This window comes from Pongo pygmaeus, chromosome 7 (assembly GCF_028885625.2).
Source record: "Pongo pygmaeus isolate AG05252 chromosome 7, NHGRI_mPonPyg2-v2.0_pri, whole genome shotgun sequence".
NCBI lineage: Eukaryota > Metazoa > Chordata > Mammalia > Primates > Hominidae > Pongo > Pongo pygmaeus.
The window spans coordinates 86,533,757-86,549,411 of record NC_072380.2 but is presented as its reverse complement, the minus strand read 5'-3'; the positions used below and the strand labels follow the sequence as shown (position 1 = coordinate 86,549,411).

The 15,655-nt window shown below is 38.1% G+C and overlaps 1 protein-coding gene across 3 annotated transcripts in view; it reads right to left on the bottom strand.

Moving 5' to 3' along the window:
- Nucleotides 1-5,122: 5,122 nt before the first annotated feature.
- The window catches only part of GDAP1 (ganglioside induced differentiation associated protein 1), a 45,084-nt gene continuing 34,551 nt past the window's right edge, over nt 5,123-15,655 (bottom strand). For all 3 annotated transcript variants that reach the window (XM_054498428.2, XM_054498426.2, XM_054498427.2), the window contains 4 exons: nt 11,697-11,870; nt 10,014-10,108; nt 8,948-9,062; nt 5,123-8,016 (listed from right to left, as the gene is read on the bottom strand). In XM_054498428.2, coding sequence (XP_054354403.1) covers nt 7,634-8,016; nt 8,948-9,062; nt 10,014-10,108; nt 11,697-11,853 — 750 coding nt within the window. In that variant the 5' untranslated portion in view covers nt 11,854-11,870 and the 3' untranslated portion in view covers nt 5,123-7,633. The remainder of the gene's footprint in view (nt 8,017-8,947; nt 9,063-10,013; nt 10,109-11,696; nt 11,871-15,655) is intronic.

The following is a 15,655-nucleotide window of genomic DNA, read 5'->3' as shown; positions in this document are numbered from 1 at the left end:
GCCATCCCATTACTGGGTATATACCCAAAGGACTATAAATCATGCTGCTATAAAGACACATGCACACGTATGTTTATGGCGGCACTATTCACAATAGCAAAGACTTGGAACCAACCCAAATGTCCATCAATGACAGACTGGATTAAGAAAATGTGGCACATATACATCATGGAATACTATGCAGCCATAAAAAATGATGAGTTCATGTCCTTTGTAGGGACATGGATGAGGCTGGAAACCATCATTCTCAGCAAACTATCGCAAGGACAAAAAACCAAACACTGCATGTTCTCACTCATAGGTGGGAATTGAACAATGAGAACACTTGGACACAGGAAGGGGAACATCACACACCAGGGCCTGTCATGGGGTGGGGGGAGGGGGGAGGGATAGCATTAGGAGATATACCTAACGTAAATGATGAGTTAATGGGCGCAGCACACCAACATGGCCCATGTATACATATGTCACAAACCTGCACATTGTGCACATGTACCCTAGAACTTAAAGTATAATAATACAAAAAAAAAATTTTAACAAAGCTATAAATTTCTCTCTAAGCACTGCCTTTGCTATATCTCACAAATTCTAAAGTATATTTTTATTATTCAGCTCAAAATATTTTCTTATTCCCTTATGATTTCTTCTTTTAGCCATGGGTTACAAATGTGCTATTTAATTTCCAAATATTTGAAAATATTTAAAATATTTTAGTTGTTGATTTTTCACTTAATTCCACAATGGCCACAGAATATACTCTGCAACATAAAAATCTGAATCTTTAGTGAGATTTGTTTTATGGCCTAGAATATGTCTACTTTGATGAGCATTCCATATGCACATGAAAAGAACGTTTATTCCACAGTTTTTGAGTATGTCTAGTAAATGTCAATGAGCTCAAGTTGGCTGACAGCGTGCTCAGATCTTCTATATCCCAACTGAATTTTTGTCTACTTTATCTATTCATCACTAAGAGAACAGTGATAAAATCTCCAACTAACTTTTTCCATTGGTTCTGTCAGATTTTGCCACATACATTTTGAAGCTCTTAGATGAATATGTATTTATGATTATGTCTTCCTAATAAATTCTTTGTGATTCACAAATGGCCCTCTTTGTCTCTTGTAGAACTCTTTGTCTTAAACTCCACTTTTTCTGAAATTAATATAGCCATACCACCTTTCTTGATATACACCTGGTATATCGCTTTCCATACTTTTATGTTCAGTTTATACATGTTTAAAGTACATCTTATAAATAGTGCATACTTGTGTCTTGCATTCTTATCTGATCTCTGACCTTCAATTGGAACATTTTACATTTAATGCTATTTACATTTACATATCATGCAATTGTTGCTTTGGTGTGTTTAAGTCTATCACCTTGCTATGTTTTCCATTTGTCCCTTCTGTTTATTTGTTTTGTTGCTTCTTTCATTGGTATTTTATTTCTACTTGTTTCTTAGGAATTTTTTAAATTTTAGTATTCCTCCAGAGCTAACAATGTGTTCTTATCAGAGCTTATTTAGTGTCAAAATTGCACTACTTCACCCTTGACACTACACACTACTTCCTTCTTCACACTTCCCACTTGATACTTTTCATTTGGCACATCTGTCCTCACACTTCATTCCTTACATATGACTAACCTAATAGCTTTACAATAGCGTAATTCCATTCATCCACTTCCTCCAACCTTTGTGTTTTTCATATATTTACTTCCACATATATTATAGAGCCCAGAAATTTACATTTTATATAATAATGCTATTATTCTTGTTCTAAACAGTTACCTTTTAAGGAAATTATGAGGCAATAAAAGTCTTTATATGTACCCATTACTTGCCATTCCTGGCACTACTTTTCTTTCCCCTCTCTGTGGATTTGGTTTCCATTTTGTATCATTTTCCATCAGCCTGAAAATGGCCTTTAGCAGTTTTTGGTTTTGCGGGGGCCTGCTGGATCCAACTTCTCTTGGCTTCAATTTATATGAAATAAAGTGTCTTAAAACCCCAAGTTTTTAAGGGGCATTTTCTCTGGATATAAAATTTTGAATTGGCAGGATTCCCTCACCACCCCTTCCCACCCCATCAGCACTTTAAAGACATTTTCCTTGTTGTCTGCATTCCACTATTTCTGGTAAGTCAGCACACATTCTTATCATCATTCTCTTGTGTATATCTTTTTTTCCCCCCTCTAAGTGCTTTCAAGATTTTTTTGTTTTCAGTGGTCCGACAATGATATGCCTACGTGAGGCTTTCTTGGTATTTATCTTTCACTGAGTTCGGTGATTTTCTTGGATGAGTAAGTAAATGTTTTTTCATCAAATTTGGGAAAATATGGCATTATTTAAATATATGTATATATGCACACACATACACACATATTTCCTGCCCCATTCTTTGTTCTCTTTTTAGAACTCCCGTAACACATATATTAGACCAGTTGATATTTTCCACGTTCCTGAGGCTGTGTTTCTTTATCTTCCTTTTGCCATCTTCCATCTGCTGTGAAGCCCATCCAATGAATTTTTCACTTACATAATTTTCTAAAATTTCCATTTGGTTTCTTTTAATGGTTTTAATTTCTCTCCCATGATTTTCTGTCAATTCAATCAGACATTTTCTTTTAATTCTATAAACATATATTGTCTGTTAGCTACTTTAAAGTATTTGCTAAATCCAACATTTAGGTCCTATCTATTTATTACTTTTTTTCAATGATAGTCCTGTAACTTTGCTTGTCTAGTAATTTTCTACTGTGTCCTGGACATTGTTAGTGATACCTTATAGAGACTCTGGATTCTGTTATCTTCTCTCTGAAGCATGTTGATTCTTGTTCTAGTAGGCAGTGCAGTTACTGGCTAGTCACCTTTAAATTGTGTACGTTTTGTCCTGTGCTTTGCTATGGAGAAGCTCAAGCTTCGTAGAAGCCCAAGATGTTTCCCAAGCACCTCTGACTTGGCAGAAATCAACCTCCAGAATACATCTCCCTTGCAGATCTTGTCATGACTTGGTTTCAGGCTTTTTTAGGATGGGTGCAGAGCAGTGGTCTTCAACTGGAGATGATTTTTCTCCCCTGGTGACATCTGGCAATATCTGAAGACATTTTGATTTGTCACAATTGGGGTGGGGAGCACTACAGGCATTTAGGAGGTAGAGGCCAAGGAAGCTGGTAAACATCCTACAACACACAGGATAGCTCCACACAACAAAGAATTATCTGGTTTACAATATCAATAGGGCCAAGATTGAAAAATGCTGGTAAGCCTTACTCCAGGCCATGGTCCTTACTCCTGACTAGGGGATTAACAAGGTGTTAACGAGGCCCTCCTCTACCTGAAAGGAACCTCCAGTGATTTTCAGCACTGCTTGATGTCCAATATCTCTAGCAAATTGCTCTCGATAGGCCTCGTGTAGTCTTGCCCTGCAGATGCTATTTCTTGATGGGAAAGTTTGTAACATCATGTTGTAAGGGAATGAGCAGAGCAATAAGAATTTTTACAATGTAATCACTTCTGCTTTTAGTTTTAATCATTTTTAGTTCATATCATTTTCGTAACGCAAACCTTCATTTTCTTTTGAGCACTGAACTTAATAAATGTAGGCTCTCTGAAAACCTGTCTTCATTATATTTTTATGACATGTATTTAGCAATGTTTACAAGTAATTTTGTTGAGTATCAGATTCTTAAATTCAAAAGGTAGTTTAATCTGAAGATACCAAAAGCCATACTTATACATGCTGGCCATACGCCTGAAATTTTACTTTGTTAAAAATTAATTTACATATATGTATATGAATATTGTTTTTGGCATGGAAACTTGACTCTTTCATTATGTTTCACTAAGCTATACTATTGGCTCTCCTACTAACAGATTTCAATGACAGCACTTTGTAATTAAGGAATCAATGCATAAGTAATAAAGTAAAAGACTGAAGACAAAAACTTGTTAACTTTCCCAAAGGAGTTTTATGACAAGGTAATGTGAATGAAATAGATACACCACGCTACTTGAATCAAGGAGTATATCAAGGCCCACCGCAGGCATGTTTTGTCTCAAGTGCTACAGAGCTGCTCTACCCCACTGCCTTCTCACCAACGCCAATCTCTCCTCCCTCCTCACACAGTCAGGCCCCAACTTAGGTGCAATCAATAAAGGATACTGCTGTCATCCATCCACTGTCTAATCCATAAACTGAGTTCTTTCACTCCTTCTCTTCATTTTCATAATGTAATATATAATTAAAACTACTATCCTCACACTAGAAGTTACACTTCTCACTTTGTTTGGAACCTACTACCCTACCTAGTAAAACAACTGTTCTGGAGTATTATAAAATCAAGACATTCTGATATGGGTAAGCAGAGATCAAGTAAACGGGCCAATAGTTGGCATAAACAATATGATGGTTATATCTGAATACTGATTAATTTATTGCATTAATTTGACCTTCATGTCTTTACCATACTGTTTTTTTTTTCTGAGCAGACTACGAAGTTAGATATTCAGGTGACTTTCCATAAGTATTCAGTATTGTTGCCCTTTGTTCTTGTTTGTAAATTCAAGGAAAACAATGCCAATTAGACTTGCATTTAATTTGCTTTGTTCAGTGCAAAATGAAAGTACTCAATTTCTACTTGATTAGAATGGCTAAGCTTACCAAGCTAGAAATGCAGAAGGTAATTTGAATATTCATAATCCATACTCAATAAAAGAGAATTAGCTATGTCAAAAATATACATAAATATGAGTAATACTTGAAACCCAGTAAACATGTAAGAAAACTACTTTGCAAAGATAAGTACTCAGTGTTCATCATTTTCATGCTCTCCCATGGTAGGTGGCTGGCTGCAACAGAGCTATATTAATGAGCAGCATCAATGTTATTCTTTTTTTTGAGAGATCAGTGTTATTCTTTAGGCCGTTATTCATTTTAAGTGTGCATATTTAAATGAAGCAAGAGTCAGCAATTTTGTTATAACGAAAATATGGCATCCTGTAGCTAAGTATCTTGAATACCTAACCTCTGCTTATTTTACCCTTTTAACTACCACATGATGCTTTGATTTTAAATGAAAAAAATACATCTGTTTTCCAAAAAAGATTACAAAATGAGTACTTTGTTTTAGGGTTCACATTTATTTTCCAATTACTTTTATTGATCTTACAGAATAGTGTCTTGGTCTCTCTATTGCATTCAACAACACCAAAAATCTACAACGCTGGTGTCAACAGCAATAATTACTAAAAATTGAGCAAGCAATTTACGACTATCCGCAATTATGGAAAATGGATTCAAAAGGCATCTGCTGCAATAACAATAGTATTTATGTGTGTTAAGACACAAAAAGCCAACATAACTTTAGTATCTCAGGCATTTTTCTAATTGTGATATTTATACAAATTTTGGAAATTGATGAGTACATTGACCAGTCACCAATAATCATGAAAAAGAAAATACATATAAGTGCCTATTTAGCTAATAGTGTGTTTAACTCTAGCTTGACATTGTGTGATACTGTAATCCCTTTCAAAGCATTGGAAGTCAGTCACATTTGCCTCAAGCTTTTTTTCAAACAGAATAATAATCTGATGAAGATGCCCTTATTTCAGAAACTGAGGTCATTACTATCTTTGCTTGAAACATTTTAGAAGAGTTGCCGAACAAAAAGAACACTCAATCTTACTCTACTGGATGAACAGCGACATCTAGTGGTCATTGTATCTCTAAACAAACACCTTAAAAGCATAAACTCAAGTATCCATGAAATACATGAAATTGCCACTATCTTTAATGTATTTCCAAAGAAACTGTACAAGGAAATTATAAACACATTCTAGAAAGATTCCCTATGATTCAGGAATAATATAAATTGAAGGAAAAGTTAACCATGGACTTCTAATTTTTATTCTTAACAACCTTTTCATAGGTAAATATCCTTCAGAGGTTTTTATAAAAATCCAATTCTTATTTCTTCACGACTCAGTTCTTGTTTCTAACAGAGTGACATAAAGAACTCAAACACTATGAACTAATGAATAATAACTTCTATGGCTCTAATGAATACATGGATTGGTATATCCCAGCAACAGATTCAGACACTCCGTATGACAACACACTAATGTGCAAATTTTAAATGTTATAAAAGCTGCTACTCAATTATTGTTTGACTGAGTTTACTCTGGAGGTTTTATTAATTTTTTGTAAATCGGGAACATATAGTTCATCAAGGTTTTCTAATACAACTAGGTCATGAAATGGAATTACATCATCAAAATAGAATTAAAAAATTTTGCCATCAAAAAGTCATTGTTTCCTAGGTATGACTTTCCTATTAATGATAAAGTTAGTACATTCTTTGGCTATTGTTGTTCACTGGGACCTCGGCACATCATCTCTATGCCTGCTACCCACCAGACACCAGAAATGGCTTCTAAGGCCTTCATGGCCAGCTCCAGGGAAACTGCCTTCCTGTCACCATGAAAGACTTTTTCTGAGCACAAACCATTTGTTGCAGTTCCAAGGTTATTCATGGGACACACCGAGACTGTCCCTTCCACATGAACTGAGGTATCCCCCCCAAATCCCTTAAACATACATGAGTGAATACAGGTATGCATCACTATCTACCCATTTAATTCATCTTTCCTAGATTAACTGCCAAGTGCTAAGACTAGACCTTTCTAACAAGTCTTTGTTGACGATCATAAACAGATGAAAGATCTGGACAACAATTTTTGTGTTTACAGACCAGCCTCCCCAAATGAAGAATGAACATATTTGGTGCTCCCAGATCATCAAAATACCCACTACCCAGCCAATACCCAGACATCCTAGTGATTAGCTGGGACGTTCACCTAAATGCCACTTATGTGTATGAAGAGGGCTATAGATGCCACCCTTTCTACCTCCCACTGACTGGACATGACCATCCAGAGGAATGGTATCTCACAGGCACCATCTAAAACAGTAAGGAACCATTACCACTTGGTAATTCAAATTGCGGACCATCTGAAATGGTAAGGAATCATCTTAATATCACTTAACACTTTTACAGAAATGTTAGGCAGATGTGTTCCAATGAGCATCAAATTTCTAGTATATAAGCACTTAATCTTACTAAAGCAATGTGTGTGATTCATAAGCATTTAAAATTAACACTGAGGTCAAATGAGAAGCTATACATACAAAGCCTGGGGTTCTCTCCAGCCCACTATCCCCAGTGATTCCCTAGTCCTCTCCTAAGAGTTCTCAATTACAGGAGTGTATGTGTGGGCAGTAGCCACAAGTAACTAAATGTGAGGTTTACCAATGAGACAGGCAGCCATGAATGTTGGAGGCGCCCGAAGCTTACTTTCTATTGCTCTACCCTATACAGACTTCATTCTCTCATTTTTCCTTCTCTTATCTCTTTGCCTTCCTATTTCTGCCTGGAGCTGGCAGTTGTAGAATAAAGCAATTTTGTGTCCTATTGCTACCTGAACCCCTGTGTTGTGTAACAAAGATGACTTCTGAATTTTAGGAAAAAATACTGCTAACTACTCAATAAGACAGACTCAGAGAGCCATGGGCAATCACAAGGTCTAGCTAAATGCTTGGATGAGCTGCCACGACAAGATCCCAACAAACCTAGAAATAATTTGGTCTGGGTCTAAATGCTAATATCATGCTGCCAAGCCTCTTTCTGAAAAGCATAAAAGCAAAATATCCCACTCCTGCAAGCAAACCAACCACAAGGGTCGTGCCAAGAACTTTTGGGGCCCTTTTCTTGGCCACCCGGAATGCTGTTGGCAGCACTGCAGAGATTAATATATTGTTGACATGTCCTAAAACCTTGTTAAATGTTTTTCTCTTCAAGACACGCTCGTAATAGGTTTCCAAGTTTGGTCGCTTTCCGTTTCCCCAGTTTCTCCTTGCAAACCCCAGGAACTTCAGTCGATGCAATGTGACAGCGAGTGAGACGTCTGCCAGGGTGAAGGATTCACCGCAGAGCCAAGGTTGCTGGCCCTCTTCTAATTAGAGAAAGGGACATAGAGAATTAGAGGCAAGTACTCTACAGACAGACTCCAGCTGGTATCAGTGGTCTCAGCCTTAAGGGTGACTGTGAGAATAGCAAAAGATGAAGGCCATTATATATTTATTTTCTTGACAGCCACACTCAGAGAACAATTTCATGCTTTAAAAAAAAAGTCCATGCAAATGTATCCTAGGCCAAAGGAGACTTGCTTGACGTCTGTCAGCCATCCAGGTCCCTATGTAAGATTGCAGCCACTTGAGCTTATCACTTTGTAAAGGACACTAAGGGGTTGGGAGCCTCCAAGCTAGTTAAAAGATACTTCCTTCTGGTTCATAAAAACAGTTCTGCTTTAGAAAAATCCATGAAGCTGAGTCTGAAACATCACTCAGTGGCTACTGCTCTTAGTCATTTAAAGCAGAAGAGCTTTTGTGACAGGTAACATAGTCTTCAACTCTAGTCGGAGTAGCATACATGGCCCATGTGTATACACCTATGGCTTAACCCTGAAGCCAGTTCACTGGCATGCTTACCAGGCAGTCTACAGATGCCCACGTGCTGGTCCTTATTACACTTTAGATTGGAGGCTGTCTCCCTGACTAAGGAAAAAACTAGAGGGAACATTCAAGCAATTATTCAAGTTATTCAACCAAACTAACTACTATAATTACAAATTTGTAAAACAGGTAAAAATCTCCCAAGCATAATTTAAATTATGCAGAAAAATCCTTCACGTAGATGCAGCTTGAGTTACAATTAGACACCTGGGTTTTTCTGGGTGCAATATCATTATTGCTATCATAATTAAAACTGCCCATGAATAACAACAATGAAAAGCAGATTACAGAACGTTTTTGGTGAGACCTAAGAATGTTCCCATGAATAACACTGATGTTGAAAAGAGAAAAAGAATATAAATGAGAACCTACCTGGGGTTTCTTCATTTCTTCTTTGCAATTCAGTTTCAACCTGATCCAAGACTTTCTCCAACTCATCAAGAATTTTCTTCAAATACTTGACATTGTCATGATCAAGCAGCTTTGACTAATTAACCACCAAAAAAAGAAACCAAACAGATTATTTGCACCTTTAAAAAAAAATAAATCTAGGGAAAGCAGATACAAACTCTTACAGAGTTCAGCCTATTTTAGACAATGAGAAGAAATAGAAAAACTCAGCAAAAAAAAAAAAAAAAAGAGAGAGCTAAGTTGAAGGGAAATATCCCAGCTGTGAAAATGACCCAGGAGCAGACCCACCACTCACTGGCAGCTCCTATGAGGCCAGATGACCAGAGAAGGCAAAAAATGGGAGGGACACGAAGAGCCGTCCGCCAAGCCCAACTCAGGAAAAGAATTCCAGCAGCCGTAATTGAAAGAGTAGCTGAAGGGTCAGGGATGAGAAAGAAGTCCGAGTGAAGGAGTTAAATGTGAGTGGAGAGTCAGTCAAGTGACTGTGAGTGCAGGTGTTTCTTCTGAGGAGCTCGTTTAGCTAAGATAGGATAAAGGAAGCTGGGAAGTTGGGGAGGGTTGGGAGTGCTGCTGTTTTCTACACTTTTAATGTGAGAGAAGCTTGCAATAGTTGCTGGGCCCAGGGAAAGAATCAACAGAAGGAGAAAGGCTGACCATAAAGCACACTCCTCAGGCGGCAAAGCAAGTCAGTGTGACACATGGAGGGATGTAGGTTTAGTGAGGACTTCCAGTGGTGGAATACCTGAAATGACAGATTCTAGAATATGTTATGAACTTCCTTTGCATTTCGTAACTTTTTTGGCAACCAGCATGCTCAATATCTGCTTGTTAAGCACTTGTCATCAAGTTGCAATATCAAGTCTAATAAAAAATTCTTTCTAAAAGGAGAACATAAGCCAAAGGTAACATGTGTACTGGTGAATGGCAATATTTAAAAGAAGATATTCTAGAAAGAGTGGTACTTTATAAAAAGTAGAACATTTACTCCGTGCAGTGTATGTCAACTGAGGACAGCTGATTGGCTTACTTTAAGTCGTTTCTGTTTTGCAATGTATGCTTCTTGTAAATCTGGGTTTTCTTCAGCAAGTTTCTTCAGCTCAGACTCTGTGTTTCCAATTTGGCCTGATAATAAAAACATTTTGGAAAGAGAAAATTATTTTCTCCCTTCTACACCAGTAACAAGGAGAAGCAGAGAAACTCAATGACAAGAGCATGACCTCTGGGGTTCATGCCCTGCTTCTCTGCCTTGGGCTTACCCTGTCTATGCCTCAGCTTCCTCACCTTTCAAATGGAACCATAAGAGTATCTGCTGGCTGGGCGCGGTGGCTCACATCTGTAATCCCAGCACTTTGGGAGGCCGAGGTGGGAGGATCAGGAGGTCAAGAGATCGAGACCATCTTGGCCAACATGGTGAAACCCCGTCTCTACTAAAAATACAAAAATTGGCTGGGTGTGGTGGTGCGTGCCTGTCCTCCCAGCTACTCGGGAGGCTGAGGCAGGAGAATCACTTGAACTCAGGAAGCAGAGGTTGCAGTGAGCCGAGATGATGCCACTGCACTCCAGCATGGAAACAGAGCAAGACTCCATCCAAAAAAAAAAAGAAAAGAAAAAAAAAAAGAGTATCTGCCATGCAGGGTGAAGACTAAATGAGAAGCTTCATGGGAAGCACTTAGAGCAAGGCCCAGCACTTTACCGTGCTCAGTGCAGGCTTCCTGCTCCGCCTTCCTCTACCTTTCAAGCTTTCTATAATGAACTCCTATATGAAGGGAGGAAAAAGCCTTATTTTTAAAAAATATTAACTATAGGTCATAGAATTATAGTCAAAACTCTTGTTTCAAATCCTATAAAGGGTATTTATGAAGAGGAGGAGGAATAAGAGGAAAGACAAGCAGGAAGAGAGGGCAGTGGAGAAGAAAAAGGAAGAGAAGGGAGAAAAAGGAAGAGATGAAAAGGGAGGGGAGAGAAGAGGAGAGGAAAAGGAGGGGTATCAAAAAGGAAAAAAAGGAATAATAAGAATAATAAAGGTGAGTATCATATAATGGGGAAAAAATGGTTTCTGGATTTAGAAGATCTGAGTTTAAGTGTTTCTGATCAACATTCCCAAAGTGTGACCACTGCCACCACCCTTTCCCTTCTTATCCCCAATTATCTCTGCTATAAAGCACACCTCCTGCTCCACAGATCATGCACTGACTATTCTCATGACAGGAGGAAGGCAGAAAGCTGGATGTCACAACTCAATCCCAATAAATCTCCTATGACTGAACATAGAGACAGAGTAATAATTAGACACCCTCTAGTCCAGTTTCCTCAAATAACGAAACAACAATTAAGGACCAGTAACATGAACTCAACTGCCCATAATCCTAGGCAGATCCCAGCTTTTCAGATTCCTAGTCCATCTGTTCATGAGAACATGTTATATTCTTTACTCTTCCATAATCCACTCTTCTGAGTTTTACCCAAGCTTGGCCCTCAAAGCCAAGAGCTGATAAATCAGGTCCTATAGACAATAAATGTCCAATTGAGCAAGTGAAGCACAGATTAATCCGACTGGTTCATGGATCGATCCATAACATGCACATCCATGAAGCAAACTCAACAACCCTATTCCCAATCTTCTTTTAGTGACCATGAGACATGCTAGGTCTCAAAATGAATTAAAAGAAAGTGTCAGACAGAATTCCAGGTCTTTAAAATGTTTACATACTACGAATCCTTGTAGTTGCATAAGCCGGGATCATGGAGTCCACAGTTAACTCAGGATGTAAAATGCAGCCATGTGTATAGGCATCCATTGGCAAGGAGTCAAGTAGCTCTCGGTAATGTTGTACCCGTGGGTAATACATGCTTTCTTTATCAGGCATTAACCTGGGTGTTCTTTCTAAAATACACACACACAAATATTGAAGAAAAAGTTACAAATGAGTTGTTACACTCAAAAGCAAAACAAAAACACTATCCACTCATCATTAACATTTTCAACATATCTGTATATTCAAAAAATACCGTCTCCTCACCTCAGACATTCAAAGTTTGAAATGGCCTGATGCACCAGACAAGATCCCAAACCATAATCACATTGGTATTCTCTCATTTCTTCACCTTGCAAACTGCACTCAGCCCTCAAGGCCCGGTTATTTATGCCATTTATTCCATGAAGCATTCCCTAACCTCCTACAACTGCCAACATCTGACTGGCTCACATGTGCCTTCTTCTATACACCCATAACACATTACACACACTCTGTTACAGCCCTTATCACACTGTAATTCATTGCATCTTTTTTCCCCATGACTGTCTTCAGGGAAAGGAACCTGCAATCCAGAGTCTAGCACAGTTCTCCACACACTTTAGGCCCTCAATAAAGTGTGGTTAATTGAATGAGGACTCATTATGGAAAGATAATCAGGGGCTACTCTTTTCTAGGTGCCAACCAACATCAAGAGTGACCCTACTGACACATGTGAATGTGAATGACAATCTATATGGAACAGGAAAGGCCTTTGCTCAAATATCGCAGGTGCACTTTCCCCAGGAATTTCTAACAATTATCTCTGGAAAGTGGGTTCTACATACATCCTTATTTGCTAGTTAAAATCCAAACTGTAGAGTCCTTGAGGGCAGGGACCATGTACTGCTCTCTGTTAAATCCCCAGTGCCTAGTATAATGTTTGACATGTAGTAGGTGTTTAATAAATTATAATGAATACATTCCAAAATTTCCAATTATTATATAGATTACTTGAGCTGGAGAAGTGCTGCAGTAGTTAACATGTACACTCAGATACAAGGGCTGAAAATTTCTCCCAAGATCCCACAGCTAATTAGAGGCAGAGCTAGAATTAAAGTCATCTGATTCCTAATGTAATGTTCTCTTTGATTATACCATCATAACATTTTCAAAGGATTTTCATTTCATAGACTATCGAAAAAGAATAAAAGTGAAGGATGCAACCCAAAGGTCAGGGCTATGTGCCTTCAGAATCTCTTCCTATCTCTGGCTGTCAAACTGTCCCTAAAAAATGTCAAGTCTAACAACTATCACAATTTCAAAATATTAAGATATCTGCAATAACTTAACCATGAACACATTTGTCAGTTCTATTGGTTATCAAAGCCAGAAGCACTCCTGATATTGCCATGGATTGTGCCTACATTGCTAATGGAAGGAAATAATTCCTTTAAATAGAGATACAATTATTCCCTATCCAAGATCTCAAATCTCCTGAATTCTATTCATAAACCCCTAAGGGCAACAGTTCTCACACTATGGTCTGAGGATCCCTGGGTTTTCCTAAAACATGTTTGGGGGATCTACAAAGATATTTTTATAGAAATACTAAGACATTAATTACTTTTTCACTCTTATTCTCTCTCAAGTGTACCGTAGAAGTTTCCAGAGGCCACAGGAAACATGACTCTATCACTCTGACAGCTAGTGGGATTGTGCTTAACTAGGCTAATATTTTAAGTTTTCTCAGTTTTGCTTTCTAAATGGTAAATATTGATAGCTATGATCCACATAAACAAATGCTCTCTGGTATCCTCAAAGACAAAGGGGTGTAGAGACCAAAAAGTTTAAGAACTAATGTTTTAAGGGTCCAAGAACCTCAGGCTAATAACCATAAATGGTACATTTTCAAATGCTTCCCAAAAGGTCAAAGTAATGGCTAGTGGCTCTGGCTGCTTTCTGGTGCTGGGCCCTGGGGCTTCTCTCCAGAACAGCATACCATTTCCTTCCTAGGAAAGTGAATGAGAGCAGGAAAAACAATGTCTAATTGCTTTCTGGGGAAGATCCATCAGGCCAAGACCAAATTCTTCAAGGAGGACAAATGTTTAAATCCATGAAAATAATTTTCTTCTACTCATTGTGCCGTTACTATCTAACCATTTCCTGAAGCACTCTGTCAGAGCATGAGATACCCACTGAACCCAAGTTATCTCCCCATCTCTCTTTCTTTATGCGCATCAAGCATGCCCTCTCCAGTATCACAGGGGCACTGCGCTGCCATCCTCCTCACACCGAAGCACAACAGTATCTGCTGCTTCTGATAAAAGAGTTTTTCAAAGGACAACTGGGAATTTCCTTTGAATTATAGAGGAGATCTTCCCTCTCAATCCCATCCTATTTTATTTTCCAGTTCTTCCATAGAGCACCTTTATCAAAATACCAAAAGCAAGAATTTTCTTCTCAGTAATGTACCTCAATCAGGAGTGGGAAAGCAACATAAGGCATACCAGGGCAGGACAGAGAATTAGGGAGTTTTAAGAAGCAGGCAATGAGAGGAGGTCTCAGCATTGGGGAGTGGGATTGCAGTAGTGGAAATGAGGCTTGGTATTAAGCTGGAAGAACAAATAAGTTGGCACAAGATCCGACTTGCTGGAAGAACTGAGTAGGGGACAAGTTTTATATTACACATAAATTTAGGCAGCAAATTATAAACCAGCAGATAGACATAAAGCAGAAAGATATGATAAACAGCAGAGGAAACCAAAAGAAGCAAAAAATAAAATCAGAAAGAAACAATAAAAGCATTCTGCAACCATGTAATGGAGACAAATGGGCCTCTACATTCTCGAGTCCCTGTAATGCTGAGTAAAATAACAATGGCTCTGAGCCATTTTTTAAAATTACATTTGGTGTTCCCAAGAGTAAAAAATAAAAAGAAATTAGGGGCTTAAAGGCATAAGTTTTCATTATTTTACAAAATTCACTACTCTGGTTACCCATCTTTCCTAGTAAAGGCAGATAAAGGAGGCATTATTATGCCTTGTTTTCAAGAAAGACTCCCCTAGGTCTACTTGTACAACTTTCAAGTCTCCTTTACTAGCTCAATGGAAACAGATTAGATTTCATTCCTCACTCTAGCCCTTTGCTGTTTATTTTACTTAGACTGTATAGTGATTGCATCAGTATATAATATGCATAACACAGCTGAACAATATTGTACCCTTCAACTAGTCACACGCTAGGCTATTAAAAAATATATAACAATGGGCTGGGCACGGTGGCTCATGCTTGTAATCCCAGCACTTTGGGAGGCCAAGGCAGGCAGATCACGAGGTCAGGAGATCGGAGAGACCATCCTGGCCAACATGGTGAAACCCCATCTCTACTAAAATACAAAAAATTAGCCGGGTGTGGTGGTGCGCGCCTATAGTCCCAGCTACTCGGGAGGCTGAGGCAGGGGAATCACTTGAACCCAGGAGGTGGAGGTTGCAGGGAGCCGAGATCGCACCACTGCACTCCAGCCTGGTGACAGAGCAAGACTCCGTCTCAAAAAAAAAAAAAAAAAAAAAAAAATATATATATATATACACACACACACACACACACACACACACAAAATAATGTTAAACAATTAAGTTATGACCTGAGGCAAAAGATATGGTTGCAAATTGATTGATTACAATCCAATGCTGCAATAACTCTTGAACTAGAAAGAGCAAATCTAAATACAGATAAGAAAAAAAACAAAAAGACCTGGTGTCAAATTATATCAGTTCACTGTATGCATCCAGGATTTTGAGACAAATTTATAGCATTATCGTCAATACATTTTATGTACTATATATTAAATGTTTAACTACTTTTAACTGGTATTATAGTTAAGACTTTTAACAGAAACATTTTTAATGATGGAAGCAAAAACTCCTTTATCAGA